This window comes from Hylobates moloch, unplaced genomic scaffold (assembly GCF_009828535.3).
Source record: "Hylobates moloch isolate HMO894 unplaced genomic scaffold, HMol_V3 SCAFFOLD_2, whole genome shotgun sequence".
Lineage (NCBI taxonomy): Eukaryota > Metazoa > Chordata > Mammalia > Primates > Hylobatidae > Hylobates > Hylobates moloch.
The window spans coordinates 54,133,720-54,149,627 of record NW_026652277.1 but is presented as its reverse complement, the minus strand read 5'-3'; the positions used below and the strand labels follow the sequence as shown (position 1 = coordinate 54,149,627).

The 15,908-nt window shown below is 41.1% G+C and overlaps 1 protein-coding gene across 1 annotated transcript in view; it reads left to right on the top strand.

Annotated features, from left to right (window-relative positions):
- Positions 1 to 15,908, top strand: part of FRAS1 (Fraser extracellular matrix complex subunit 1) — a 461,949-nt gene that overhangs the window by 417,553 nt on the left and 28,488 nt on the right. Inside the window, exons 61-65 of the mRNA XM_032149306.2 lie at positions 469 to 669; positions 8,890 to 9,077; positions 10,194 to 10,469; positions 13,060 to 13,292; positions 15,171 to 15,331. Coding sequence (XP_032005197.1) covers positions 469 to 669; positions 8,890 to 9,077; positions 10,194 to 10,469; positions 13,060 to 13,292; positions 15,171 to 15,331 — 1,059 coding nt within the window. The remainder of the gene's footprint in view (positions 1 to 468; positions 670 to 8,889; positions 9,078 to 10,193; positions 10,470 to 13,059; positions 13,293 to 15,170; positions 15,332 to 15,908) is intronic.

Sequence of the window (15,908 nt, the reverse complement as noted above, 5' to 3'; positions counted from 1 at the left end):
ACTTGGTGAATTTAAGTAGTATATAAATGAGATAAATTATAAACCTTTGAAATTCATATCTCATGAATGAAAAGTTGATTTATATGATAGGTATTCATCTAGGGCCTACTATGTCTCAGTCCCTTGATAAACTGTTCAAATTTTAAAATATTCTGTGAACTGTAGTGCCGAGATGGAAACTTAGACATCATGAATTTCAAAGTCTCTACAAATAATTCCACCCATTATATTGTTTTTAATAAGGAACATGTGAGACATAACTCCTGCAGAATCACAAATAAATATCTTTTTCCAAAGCATTGTTTAGCAGTAAATACTGATTGAGTTTTATGACTGCAAGCCATTTTGCCTTCATACTGTTAACTAATGTGAACAATTTCTTTTTGTCATTATAAGGTGTTTTCCTGGGAGTCTGAATCCTTTGTGCTATTCTAACTGGCTCTTGTTTTCCTAACCGCATTTCCTTAGCCCCCACCATTGAGTTTGAAGAAGCTGCATACCAGGTCCGGGAACCCGCAGGCCCAGATGCCATTGCGATTCTGAACATCAAGGTGATCCGCAGAGGGGATCAGAACAGGACCTCCAAGGTTCGCTGCAGCACGCGGGATGGCTCTGCCCAGTCTGGTGTGGACTATTACCCAAAGAGCCGAGTCTTGAAGTTCAGTCCTGGTAATTGAATGCCCACCTCAATCTGTGGGTTTTACTTAATAGAGGGGCAGAAATCTTATATTTGAAGAAAGGAATAAACAGATAAATGAAAAAGGAAAACAGTAGTTCCAATAGCATAAAGCATTTTTAAGCACACATTTGAGATTGCAGGTGAAATTTCTAATTCGTAAAAATGACATGGGGGAAAAAGAAATAGGTCTCTTACTTTAGACCATGCTGGGCATTTTGGTTCGCTTAAAATAATTTTTTTTTATTATTATACTTTAGGTTTTAGGGTACATGTGCACAATGTGCAGGTTTGTTACATATGTATCCATGTGCCATGTTGTTTTGCTGCACCCATTAACTGGTCATTTAGCATTAGGTATATCTCCTAATGCTGTCCCTCCCCCCTACCCCCACCCCACAACAGTCCCCGGAGTGTGATGTTCCCCTTCCTGTGTCCATGAGTTCTCATTGTTCAATTCCCACCTATGAGTGAGAACATGTGGTGTTTGGTTTTTTGTCCTTGCGATAGTTTACTGAGAATGATGTTTTCCAGTTTCATCCATGTCCCTACAAAGGATATGAACTCATCATTTTTTATGGCTGCATAGTATTCCATGGTGTATATGTGCCACATTTTCTTAATCCAGTCTATCGTTGTTGGACATTTGGGTTGGTTCCAACTCTTTGCTATTGTGAATAGTGCCGCAATAAACATACATGTGCATGTGTCTTTATAGCAGCATGATTTATAATCCTTTGGGTATATACCCAGTAATGGGATGGCTGGTTCAAATGGTATTTCTAGTTCTAGATCCCTGAGGAATTGCCACACTGACTTCCACAATGGTTGAACTAGTTTACAGTCCCACCAACAGTGTAAAAGTGTTCCTATTCCTCCACATCCTCTCCAGCACCTGTTGTTTCCTGACTTTTTAATGATGGCCATTCTAACTGGTGTGAGATGGTAAAGAATTTTTTGTTAGCCTAAGATTCGGTTGAATGATAGGATCACTTGGTTAAAAAAAATACACACATAACTGGCACCATTCAACAAATATTGCTGAGAAGTGCTGTGCTGGGTCAATCAGGGATTACTACATCTGAAAGGCACAATCCCTGTGTTCAAGTGGTTTAATATCTGCTAGGAAACAGGATACCCAGTTTTGGACTTTCCAAAACAAAATTTATATGGTGATGAGTTTGGAAAAAGAGAGAGATGGAGTTCAGGTCATAGATCACAGCTTAAAGGTCTGTGATCTTCCACTCTCCCCCTTTCAGAGGACATTTAAATATTAATCTGATGGGGAGAATGAGACAGGAAAAGGGTCGAACTGTATGCTAGGTTTCTTCATAGAACTTTCTGAAATCTAACTGGTATAGATCCTGACACCATTTGCGACGTAGCCAGAGGAGGGCAACAGTGCTAGGAGAACTTTTCAGAGCTGTCTTGGCAAGTGGAGGGAGAAAATAATGCCCTCAGAAATGATGGGGGTTGGAGGTGGAGGATCTCTATTTTTTCTCCACTCACCAGAGCTTTAAAGGGCTTCTGGCTCCATACCATCTGTGTCTGACTGATGTTTGCTGGAAAGCTAGATGCCCTCCTTCCATATCTCCACATGGAACTGTCTTTCACTTTTTACTTTTCTGCATAAAGATCTGGGGAAAGGATAGGTCTAGAAGGAACTTAGCCCAGATGTCTGTAGACTAGGAAAGGGGCTTTAACTTCACCGAGGTATTTACACCTTCAGAAACTCACCTTACAAAAAAAGAAGTGGGTCTCTTTTTACATATATACTTTAAGTTCTAGGGTACATGTGCGCAACGTGCAGGTTTGTTACATAGGTATGCATGTGCCATGTTGGTTTGCTGCACCCATTAACTCGTCATTTACATTAGGTATTCCTCCTAATGCTATCCCTCCCCCAGCCCCTCATCCCCCAACAGGCCCCAGTGTGTGATGTTCCCTGCCCTGTGTCCAAGTGTTCTCATCGTTCAGTTCCCACCTATGAGTGAGGACATGCAATGTTTGGTTTTCTGTCCTTGTGATAGTTTGCTAAGAATGATGGTTTCCAGCTTCATCCATGTCCCTGCAAAGGACATGAACTCATCCTTTTTTATGGCCACATAGCATTCCATGGTGTATATGTGCCACATTTTATTAATCCAGTCTATTATTGATGGCCATTTGGGTTGGTTCCAAGTCTTTGCTATTGTTAATAGTGCCACAATAAACGTATGTGTGCATGTGTCTTTATAGTAGCATAATTTATAATTCTTTGGGCATATACCCAGTAATGAGATCGCTGGGTCAAATGGTATTTCTGGTTCTAGATCCTTGAGGAATTGCCACACTGTCTTTCACGATGGTTGAACTTTTTACACTCCCACCAACAGTATAAAAGCATTCCTATTTCTCCACATCCTCTCCAGAATCTGTTGTTTACTGACTTTTTAATGATTGCCAGTCTAATTGGCATGAGATGGTATCTCATTGTGGTTTCAATTTGCATTTCTCTGATGACCAATGGAATTAATTAGATCCCATTTGTCAATTTTGGCTTTTGTTGCCATTGCTTTTAGTGTTTTAGTCATGAAGTCCTTACCCATGCCTATGTACTGAATGGTATTGCCTAGGTCTTCTTCTAGGGTTTTTATAGTTTTAGGTCTAACATTTAAGTCTTTAATCCATCTTGAATTAATTTTTGTAAAAAGTGTAAGGAAGGGATCCAGTTTCAGCTTTGTATATATGGCTAGCCAGTTTTCTCAGCACCATTTATTAAGTAGAGAATTCTTTCCCCATTGCTTGTTTTTGTCAGGTTTGTCAAAGATCAGATGGTTGTAAATGTGTGGTGTTATTTCTGAGGCCTCTGTTCTGTTCCATGGGTCTACATATCTCTTTTGGTACCAGTACCATGCTGTTTTGGTTACTGTAGCCGTGTAGTATAGTTTGAAGTCAGGTATCGTGACGCTTCCAGCTTTGTTCTTTTTGCTTAGGACTGTCTTGGCAATGAGGGCTCTTTCTTGGTTCCATATGAAATTTAAAGTAGTTTTTTTCCAATTCTGTGAAGAAAGTCATTGGTAGCTTGATGGGGACTGGCATTGAATCTATAAATTACCTTGGGCAGTATGGCCATTTTCACAATATTGATTCTTCTTATCCATAAGCATGGAATGTTCTTCCATTTGTTTGTGTCCTCCTTTATTTCGTTGAACAGAGGTTTGTAGTTCTCCTTGAAGAGGTCCTTCATGTCCCTTGTAAGTTGGATTCCTAGATATTTTATTCTCTTTGTAGCAATTGTGAATGGGAGTTCACTCATGATTTGGCTCTCTGTTTATTATAGTTGTATAGGAATGCTTGTGATTTTTGCACATTGATTTTGTGTCCTGAAACGTTGCTGAAGTTGCTTATCAGCTTAGGGAGATTTTGGGCTGAGATGATGGGGTTTTCTAAATATACAATCATGTCATCTGCAAACAGGGGCAATTTGACTTCCTCTTTTCCTAATTGAATACCCTTTATTTCTTTCTCTTGCCTGATCGCCCTGGCCAGAACTTCCAATACTGTGTTGAATAGGAGTGGTGAGAGAGGGCATCCCTGTCTTGTGCCAGTTTTCAAAGGGAATGCTTCCAGTTTTTGCCCATTCAATATGATATTGGCTATGGGTTTGTCATAAATAGCTCTTATTATTTTGAGATATGTTCCATCAATACCTAGTTTATTGAGAGTTTTTATCATGAAGGGCTGTTGAATTTTGTTGAAGGCCTTTTCTGCATCTATTGAGATAATCATGTGGTTTTTGTCATTGGTTCTGTTTATGTGATGGATTACCTTTATTGATTTGCATATGTTGAACCAGCCTTGCATCCCAGGGATGAAGCCAACTTGATTGCAGTGGATAAGCTTTTTGATGTGCTGCTGGATTCGGTTTGCCAGTATTTTATTGAGGATTTTCGCATTGATGTTCATCAGGGATATTGGTCTAAAAATCTCTTTTGTTGTTGTGTCTCTGCCAGGCTTTGGCATCAGGATGATTCTGGCTTCATAAAATGAGTTAGGAAGAATTACCTCTTTTTCTATTGTTTGGAATATTTTCAGAAGGAATGGTACCAGCTCTTCTTTGTACCTCTGAGAGAATTTGGCTGTGAATCCATCTGGTCCTGGACTTTTTTTGGTTGGTAGGCTATTAATTATTGCCTCAATTTCAGAGCCTGTTATTGGTCTATTCAGAGATTCCACTTCTTCCTGGTTTAGTCTTGGGAGGGTGTATGTGTCCAGGAATTTATTCATTCCTTCTAAGTTTTCTAGTTTATTTGCATAGAGGTGTTTATAGTATTCTCTGATGGTAGTTTGTATTTCTGTGGGATCAGTGGTGATATCCCCTTTATCATTTTTTATTGCATCTGTTTGATTCTTCTCTCATTTCTTCTTTATTAGTCTTGCTAGTGGTCTATGAATTTTGTTGATCTTTTCAAAAAACCAGCTTCCGAATTCCTTGATTTGTTTGAAGGGTTTTTTGTGTCTCTATCTCCTCCAGTTCTATTCTGATCTTAGTTATTTCTTGCCTTTTGGTGGCTTGTGAATTTGTTTGCTCTTGCTTCTCTAGTCCTTTTAATTGTGATGTTAGGGTGTCAATTTTAGATCTTTCTTGCTTTCTCTTGTGAACATTTAGTGCTATGAATTTCCCTCTACACACTGCTTTAAATGTGTCCCAGAGATTCTGGTACATTGTGTCTTTGTTCTCATTGGTTTCAAAGAACATCTTTATTTCTGCCTTAATTTCATTATGTACCCAGTAGTCATTCGGGAGCAGATTGTTCAGTTTCCATGAAGTTGTGCAGTTTTGGGTGAGTTTAGTTAATCCTGAGTTTTAATTTGATTGCACTGTGGTCTGAGAGACAGTTTGTTGTGATTTCTGTTCTTTTCCATTTGCTGAGGAGTACTTTACTTCCAATTATGTGGTCAATTTTAGAATAAATGTGATGTGGTGCTGAGAAGAATGTATATTTTGTTGATTTTGAGTGGGGAGTTCTGTAGCTGTCTGTTAGGTCTGCTTGCTACAGAGCTAAGTTCAAGTCCTGGATATCGTTATCAACCTTCTGTCTCATTGGTTTGTCTAATATTGACTGACAGTGGGGTGTTAAAGTCTCCCATTATTATTGTGTGGGAATCTAAATATCTTTGTAGTCTCTAAGGACTTGCTTTATGAATCTGGATACTTCTGTATTGGGTGTACATACATTTAGGATAGTTAACTCTTCTTGTTGAATTGATCCCTTTACCATTATGTAATGGCCTTCTTTGTCTCTTTTGCTCTTTGTTGGTTTAAAGTCTGTTTTATCAGAGACTAGGATTGCAACCCCTGCATTTTTCTTTTGCTTTCCATTTGCTTGGTAGATCTTCCTCCATCCCTTTATTTTGAGCATATGTGTGTCTCTGCATGTGAGATGGATCTCCTGAATACAGCACAATGATGGGTCTTGACTCTTTATCCAATTTGCCAGTCTGTGTCTTTTAATTGGGGGCATTTAGCCCATTTACATTTAAGGTTAATATTGTTATGTGTGAATTTGATCCTGTCATTATGATGTTAGCTGGATATTTTGCCCATTAATTGATGCAGTTTCTTCATAGCATCAATGGTCTTTACAATTTGGCATGTTTTTGCAGTGGCTGGTACTGGTTGTTCCTTTCCATGTTTAGTGCTTCCTTCAGGAGCTCTTGTAAGGCAGGCCTGGTGGTGACAAAATCTCTCAGCATTTGCTTGTCTGTAAAGGATTTTATTTCTCCTTCACTTATGAAGCTTAGTTTGGCTGGATATGAAATTCTGGTTTGAAAAATTCTTTTCTTTAAGAATATTGAATATTGTCCCCCACTCTCTTCTGGCTTGTAGGGTTTCTGCCAGGAGATCTGCTGTTAGTATGATGGGCTTCCCTTTGTGGGTAATCCGACCTTTCTCTCTGGCTGCCCTTAACATTTTTTCCTTCATTTCAACCTTGGTGAATCTGACAATTATGTGTCTTGGGGTTACTCTTCTTGAGGAGTATCTTTGTGGTGTTCTCTGTATTTCCTCAATTTGAATGTTGGCCTGGCCTGCCAGGTTGGGGAATTTCTCCTGGATAATATCCTGAAGAGTGTTTTCCAACTTGGTTCCATTCTCCTCATCATTTTCAGGTACACCAATCAAATGGAGATTTTGTCTTTTCACATAGTCCTATATTTCTTGGAGGATTTATTCATTTCTTTTTATTCTTTTTTTCTCTAAACTTCTCTTCTCACTTTATTTCATTAATTTGATCTTCAATCACTGATATCCTTTCTTCCACTTGATTGAATTGCCTATTGAAGCTTGTGCATGCATCATGAAGCTCTTGTGCCATGGTTTTCAGCTCAGTCAGGTCATTTAAAGTCTTCTCGACATTGTTTATTCTAGTTAGCCATTCATCTACCATTTTTTCAAGGTTTTTGGCTTCCTTGTGATGGGTTAGAACATGCTCCTTTAGCTCAGAGAAGTTTGTTATTACCGACCTTCTGAAGCCTACTTCTGTCAACTCGCCAAAGTCATTCTCCATCCATCTTTGTTCCGTTGCTGGTGAGGAGCTGTGATCCTTTGGAGGAGAAGAGGCACTCTGTTTTTAGAATTTTCAGCTTTTCTATTCTGATTTCTCCCCATCTTTGTGGTTTTATCTACCTTTGGTCTTTGATGTTGGTGACCTACAGATGGGGTTTCGGTGTGGATGTCCTTTTTGTTGATGTTGCTGCCATTCCTTTCTGTTTGTTAGTTTTCCTTCTAATAGATCCCTCAGCTGCAAGTCTGTTGGAGTTTGCTGGAAGTCCTCTCCAGACCCTGTTTGCCTGGGTATCACCAGCAGAGGCTGTAGAACAGCAAATATTGCAGAACAGCAAATATTGCTGCCTGATCCTTCCTCTGGAAGCTTCATCTCAGAGAGGCACACGCCTATATGTGGTGTTCATCAGCCCCCACTGGGAGATGTCTCCCAGTTAGGCTACAGAGGGGTAAGGGACCCACTTGAGGAGGCAGTCTCTGTTCTCCGAGCTCATATGCCATGCTGGGAGAACAACTGCTCTCTTCAGAACTGTCAGACAGGGACGTTTAAGTCTGCAGAAGTTTCTGCTGGCTTTTGTTCAGCTAGTTCCCTGCCCACAGAGGTGGAGTCTATAGAGGCAGTAGGCCTTCCTGAGCTGTGGTGGGCTCCCCCCAGTTCGAGCTTCCTAGCCACTTTGTTTACCTACTCAAGCCTCAGCAATTGCAGACACCCCTACCCCCACCAGGCTACAGCCTCGCAGGTTGATCTCAGGCTGCTGCGCTAGCAGCGAGCAAAGCTTCATGGGTGTGGTACCCCCGAGTCAGGCGTGGGAGAGAATCCCCTGGTCAGCTGGTTGCTAAGACTGTGGGAAAAGTGCAGTATTTGGGCAGGAGTGTCCCATTTTTCCAGGTACAGTCTGTCACAGCTTCCCTTAGCTAGGAAAGGGAAATCCCCCAACCCCTTGCACTTCCCGGGTGAGGCAATGCCCCTCCCTGCTTCAGCTCACCTTCCATGGGCTGCACCCACTGTCCAACCATTCCCAGTGAGATGAACCAGGTACCTCAGTTGGTAATGGAGAAATCACCTGTCTTCTGTGTCAGTCATGCTGGGAGCTGCAGACCAGAGCTGTTCCTATTCGGCCATCTTGGAACGGTCCCCGAAGTGGGTCTTTAAGGCTTGAACCCTCACCTGTTCCAGGTCATTCACCCTCCATGTTACCATCTTTGTGGAGGCTGGCTTGGTAGATAACCTTGAGCCACAGCTTCTCAGGAGACAGCATTGAAGGATATCTGTATGTGCAAGCCCTCACAGCCAAACAGGAGCTCATGCAAAATGTAAGGGGGAAAGAAAAATTAAGCAAAAAAACTCATAACCAGGGTAAAGTATATTTTGGATCATAGATTTTTATTACTGCCAGCCAGTGTCAGGCAGGGGCCATTAATCCTCATATGGAGTTGAACAGTAAATCTTCTATACTGAGCCTTTACCACAGGTGGAATTTGGTCTGTAAAAAAGATTCCTCACTTGAGATGGGGCTAAAGTGATTAGCAACCACTGCATTTATAGAACACCACTAAAAAGAAAGAACATATTTTAACATGATGTCTCAGCATTGCCAAGCTGCACTCTCTTGAGTGTGTTTCCTAATGAAGCCTTTGCTCTCTTTTTGTTCTGTCCTTGGCAAAGGTGTGGATCATATCTTTTTTAAAGTTGAGATCCTGTCCAATGAAGACCGGGAATGGCATGAATCATTCTCACTAGTCCTTGGCCCAGATGACCCAGTGGAAGCAGTTCTTGGGGATGTGACTACGGCCACGGTGACGATTCTAGACCAGGAGGCAGCAGGGAGCCTCATATTGCCAGCACCACCCATTGTGAGTTGCTTGACCCAAAGGATTGCTGTTTTAAGTGACTAGTAGATGAGAACTGGAGAGAAGTACTCTATTTCTTTATTCTTCTAACCCAGTGGTTCCCAACTAGGAGCCATCTTGCCTTCCATTCTCCCCTTTCCAGAGGACATTTAAGCAATGTCTGGAGACATTTTTGGTTGTCACAGTTGTCACACCAGGTGCTGCTAGTATCTACTGGGTAAAAGCCAGGGATACTCCTAAACATCCCATAATGCACAGGGCAGCCCCTGACAACAAAGGGAATTATTTGGCACAAATGTCAATAGTGTTGAGGGTAAGAAACCCAGTTCTGACCTAAAAGTGAGACCAAATCCTGTTGGTATCTTAGTCTGATAAAGATAGAAAATACAATACAATTGATCTTCTCATTTCTTTGATGGGACTTAGAAGAGTAAGAAGGTAATACTACCTCATATCTATCATCCCACATATTCACCATATTTATAGAATTAAGTACCTGTGGGAAGGTAGTACCAGATTTCCTAACTTGGGGTGAATAGAATGAATGCACTGTCCTTACAATTAAGAGGAAAACACCTAGAGATTGCCAAGGAAAATTTAACCCGTAATTGTGAAGCAATCAGAAGAAGCCTTCTAACTTCCGCTAACTTGTCTCATATATTAGAAAAGAATGATGATTATTTCAAAATGTGTCTCTTATTTGGCCATGTAAGAAATATACCACCTCTATTTACTCTTATTTTGCCAAATATTCTACTATATACCATCAGATATTTAATGCAACTTTAAACTAGCAACTGCTGTTCATGATACAGCTTTGGTTCCAATGTGCAGGAAAATCAGAGTATTTTTTTACATGAGTGATAGGGCTCTGATTTAGGAATAAAATTAAAAGGATAATAAAGCTTCTAGCCCAACCAGTAGAAGGATCTTCTCCACCACTAAAGATCTGCAGTATCTTTTAAGGATGCCTGGCAAAGAATTATAAAAACTTCTCCTGTTATATTTCAAAGAACCTGTAGACACTAAGAGATCTTGTGGATGTCTAAAGAAAGGGGCCTTAGTTCTCTGATCTTGCCAATACCCAACCTGAACTGAAGCTTTGTTGCTCTTTTGCAGGTGGTCACACTTGCTGACTACGACCATGTGGAAGAAGTTACCAAGGAAGGAGTCAAGAAATCCCCCTCCCCAGGTTACCCGCTGGTCTGTGTCACTCCCTGCGACCCTCATTTCCCCAGATATGCTGTCATGAAGGAGCGCTGCAGTGAGGCCGGCATCAACCAGACATCTGTGCAGTTCAGCTGGGAAGTGGCTGCCCCCACTGATGGCAATGGGGCCCGGTCTCCCTTTGAAACCATCACTGACAACACACCATTCACCAGTGTCAACCACATGGTAGGTCTGGGGGTCTGGGCCTGGTTCTCCCTCCCTGGGAGAGAACTGGTGTTGCTCTTTGTTACTCAGATAATCAAATTCCTTGTGGTCCATGCATGGCATTTGGAATAAAATAGGCAGGTGCACAGTCTTTTTACTCTTATACATAAGAAAAGGTTATATGCTGTAATAGAAAACTAAGCTAGTTAGAAGACCTGTTTGCAAATCCTGGTTCTGCCTGTTTTAAACTAAGTAATGTTAAGAGGTTACTTAATCTCTCTGAGTCTCAGTCTCCTGATCTGCAAAGTAATAATTCTTCTGCTTAGCTACTTGACAAGGTCATTGAAAAATGTGACCTATAAATGACAAAGTCAGTGAAAAACTCCAGATAGGCACTGTTGATTACTATTAATGTATCTTCAATCATTCAATAAGTATTAGCACATAAACTCCTTATGGACATGAACCAAAGTTTCTACCACATTTCTATAATGCAGTAGAAACATGGCCCAAAATGGCCAGGACATCGATGGCACATAGTGGGGACCAGTTATTAAATAAAAGAATAGAATGGCTGCTGAATGATCAGCACTTTACAAAGCTCTATGGGAGGCCATGAAAAGACATTTGTGCAGCAGTTGCTCTCCTCAAAAAGCTTAGAGACGAACACCCCTGACACCATCAGAGAACAATGAATAGTATGTTTTCCCAACCTTAACAAACAGTCCATCACAGTGATCCTGCACATCACACTGATAAAGCTGGTTCTCTTCCAAAAGTGAGCGGAAAGCAATTGAGATACAGACTGAGTATAGTACCTGGCATGTAGTAAGCATTCAACAATTCTTGCCTAAAATTATGTCACTGAATGATTTTAGACGTCAGAGATTTCTTTCAGACCAAATTTCTCTAGATTTTCCTATTCATTCCACAGCTTATTCCCACTGTAATAAGAGCTTCTTTTTTTTTTTTTTTTTTTTTTTTTTTTTTTTTTTTTGAGACGGAGTCTTGCTCTGTCGCCCAGGCTGGAGTGCAGTGGTGCAATCTCGGCTCACTGCAAGCTCCGCCTCCCGGGTTCACGCCATTCTCCTGCCTCAGCCTCCCGAGTAGCTGGGACTACAGGCGCCCGCCACCACGCCCGGCTAATTTTTCTGTATTTTTAGTAGAGACGGGGTTTCACCGTGTTAGCCAGGGTGGTCTCGATCTCTTGACCACGTGATCCGCCCGCCTCGGCCTCCCAAAGTGCTGGGATTACAGGCTTGAGCCACCACGCCCGGCCTGTAATAAGAGCTTCACTGGGATGGGATAATAGCAGAGGAAAGCCATTAGACATAGATGGGAGGCTTTGGATAATGCCGGGTCATTCATACCCACTCTTTTTGGCACAGCTTATTCAGAAAGGCCTGAAGAGCAATTCTCTTGCAACATAACCTAGCTCAAATTTAAATAGTCTTCTCTATTATTAAAAAATCAACATGGCAAGAATTACCAGCTTGTTGTTTCTTAAGTGTCTATTTCTCTCTTCAACAAAACCGTAAAGGAGGTTTGATCTGGTTGGAGCCAAATGTACATTTTTAACAGATAAATTTATGACTGTATGCTTCAGGTTTTCTTCTTGCAATGAATTTGTGACTAATACCCTTTACCCTAGTTTCCTTTGCTTTATCTTGATTTCTTCAATTATTTATTTAATGCCATTCTATTATATGCATTCTTGTAGGATGCCTCAAATCCCTTCTATACTAAGTTCATGTATATATAAATAAATAAAGCATTGGCAGCTAATTAAAAAAGTCTATTGGAAAAATCTTTAATTTTTAATGGACTTCAGTGAAAATTGTTTTCATGGGTAAAATGTGTAAGTTTGTGTGATTGCTTTGTGAGAGGTCTGTGGCACACAGAACTACTGATTAATTTTTCTTGTTATATACTTCCCTATGTAAATGCACACATAACCTAAAGAGTCCTGGTGACCTACATTGCCTCTGCATAGATTGAGTTAAGCACTCTTAGGGCTTCTGTATGTTTGGGGACTTGGAGGAATCTGTGGAAAGAACTTCAAAGGCCAGAAGATGTCAGAGGCCAAGTTCTCAGCTTCAAGCCTGCAGGTTATTATAACCCTTGCAGTGTGTGGTCACTGGTAGGGAGATGGGATGGAGGGAGGATAAAAGTAGGATAAAGAGACCATGAGAATTCCTGGGAAGGAAGCATATTTCCTCTGTCTCCTGACATCATGCTCTCAGCAACATGACTTGGAGGCCAACCAGTCTTGCTAGAAGCCTGAATAACACTTGGATCGTCCTTCTGCTGAGCCTAGTATATAAAGAGAACAATACTATTAATGGAAATCATTCATCTATGGGCTTGTGCTCCACGTCTGTCTACTTGCTCGTTGACTATCTTACCCCCTTAGGCTGTAAGTACTCACTGATCTCTCTCGAGTGTCTGGTTCATAGTTATAAGTCAATACTTATGTGATGAATGAATGAATAAATGGAACAATCAATGGATGGGTGGATGGATGACCTTTACAAATTACCTTGAACCAGATCATATAAGGAGCTGTTTAAGTAGGGTACTCACATTGGAGGTGATTTATTCTTCCTGGTAGGTCCTGGACAGCATTTACTTCAGCCGGAGGTTCCATGTGCGTTGTGTGGCCAAGGCTGTGGACAAGGTGGGCCATGTGGGGACCCCCTTAAGGAGCAACATTGTTACCATTGGAACAGACAGTGCTATCTGCCACACACCAGTGGTGGCTGGGACATCCAGAGGCTTCCAGGCTCAGTCCTTCATCGCAACCTTGAAATACCTGGATGTCAAACATAAGGAGCATCCGAACAGGTCAGGCAGGTGGTGCCTTCCACCACACACAGATTGAAGTGAATCTCAGGTCTCCTTTGTGTGTTTCCCAGGACGATCAATAAGGGATGCTTCTGCACAATAAAAATATGATGATGAATGCATCAGTAAAAGTTTAAATCTGTGAAGGTCCCTCAAGCTCGGGCCCCATGCCTATCTTCCTAGTCTTTTCCTCACCTTGTCATTTTCACCTGCCAGTCCAACCACAAGGAATCATGAGTAACTTCCAAAGTGCTACAGACTCTTATAGGTTGCATACCTCTGCCATGCTCTTACCTCAACTCTCCCTAGCCCCCTTCCACTGGCCGGAACCCTACTGTCCTACAATACCTACTGCATGGCATCTCTTCTAGGGACATTTCCAACATCTCCCCTAATTTAATTTGGAGGCTTCCCCTCCTGGCTTCTCTGGCACCTGTATATGCTTCTTTTAGAAGATTATTAGCATTCACTCTCTCTGCACTTTAGTAGGTGGTAAGGCCTGAAGACCATGAGTATGTATTTTGAGTATCTTCTGCCAGTACAGTGCTCCTTGGCATCTAAGAGGCATTCCTAAATATCTACTGAACAAATGAATAATAACATTGTAGAAATTAGGAGACATTGGACTTAATTTTTTTCTGTGCCACCATGATGGGAAATGGATGTTTTCATTTTTGCATAGCAAAAAAGAATTTGTGTATGCTATGCATATTTATTAAACACTATAGTATTTAAGTGTGTGCCTTTATGAACAACTCAGTTGCTCATAAACTCAGAAAAATGAGTTCCTTTGTATGAATAAAACATGTTTGAATGAATATGCACACACTTCTTTCTTTCCTGACACAATAAAATGTATCTTAGTGACCCCTTCCTAGAAAAAAGGCCCTCCTCTTCACTTCCAAGGTTCTGATTCCTCTTAAAAATGTGGCTCTTTGCTCAGAGAGACAAGTATATAAACCCAAAACACACTTTCAATAAACACACTCAAAATTTAAACTGGTACAATGACAAAAAATGCGACCCATAAGTACTGTCGTGTCGCGGTCTTAACCAATATTTATTAAGCTCATTTCTTATTTAGAATTGTACACTATGTGCTCTGGAGAAACAAAAGAAGTGAAGGAAATGCTCCTTGTCCTCATAGTGGAGAGGCAAGACAAACAGAGTCTGAAAACATTCGAGAAATAGCAGCCGATATAAATAAGTTACAGATTTCCTGGTCCAAAGGCTGCCTAAGAGCTGAGGATGTAGATCAAGGAACAGCACACTGCAGACTGAGGCTGGCAGGGCTGGACGCGTAGTGCTGACAGGACTTCCAGAGAGACTGGAGACAGAAGACTGTTTTCAGTCAGGAGAGACAGTATAAGTAGCTGGATATTGTAGTTTCTCAGATTTGGCTGGGTAGAGGAATTGGTTTTAGAGTTTGAAAGCTCAACAATATATTTTTGACTCAAATACTTAAAGAAATATGAGTGTCAACCTTACCTAACTTCTATAGGCATTCACTGTGACAGAGCAGGGGAGCAGACCCTCTATAGTTACTCAGCTTTAGCTCCTGAAAAAAGAGTTTCCATTAAAAAGCAAAGGAAAGCTTTAATTTGTGATTGTGATGTTATCTTTTCCTGTACAGAAAAAAAATCTATAATTCTATACTGCTGTCAGTCCTGTGTCTGGAGGGTCTTTTAGAGGGAAGCAATGATACTATGTGTATATGTGTACCCCCTGTTCTGATAGAAATCCTACCTGGAAAGCTTCAGGAAGAAAAACAATAGTAGCTCATTGGTGAAGACAAATTAGATGATGAGAAAGAAGTATGTCCTATTGACCATTTATAGCAGTCAGCTAAACATTTATTTCTGCCTTTTTTCCCCCTAGAATCCACATTTCGGTGCAGATCCCACACCAGGATGGAATGCTGCCCCTTATCTCCACCATGCCGTTGCACAACTTGCATTTTCTACTGTCTGAGTCCATCTACAGACACCAGCACGTCTGCTCCAATTTAGTTACCACCTATGACCTGAGAGGCATCTCAGGTGAGATTGACAAGTTCAGGACTGGTCTTTCCATGCTAGCCCAGTGCAGTGACTTTCGAGATATGCCAGAGTGAGGAGAACTGCTTTTCGTGTTTTCTGGTCCTCAGAATCCACATATTAGTGGTTTTCGTTCCTAGCACACATGCAAATGCCATTAGCTCAGACAATGCAGTGGACAGGAAGAAACAAGGACTTTGGAATCACACTGGTTCAAATCCTTATTCCACTGAACAAATATAGTTTGACCTTTCTGGGCCACTGTTGTCTATAACATGGGAGTAACAGTTGCTACCATTCAAGATGAGGATTAAATGCGTTGACATTTTTAAAGCACCTACTATGGTATATTTCAGTGTCTTCATTCTCTTAGAGTGAGCATGTTTACATTGGTGCTCCAAAAACCTGTTATAGAAAGCTAAAGTGAAGATGGTATAGGATGAGTTCTCCAGAAGCAGGAGCTGAGAGGGAGTTTGGGGTTACAAGATGTTTATTAGGGATCAATATCTGTGAAAGAGAAGGAGTGAAACAGGATTGAGCAGAGGGAGAAGTCAAGCTGCAATGCAGGCTGAAAAAGCCA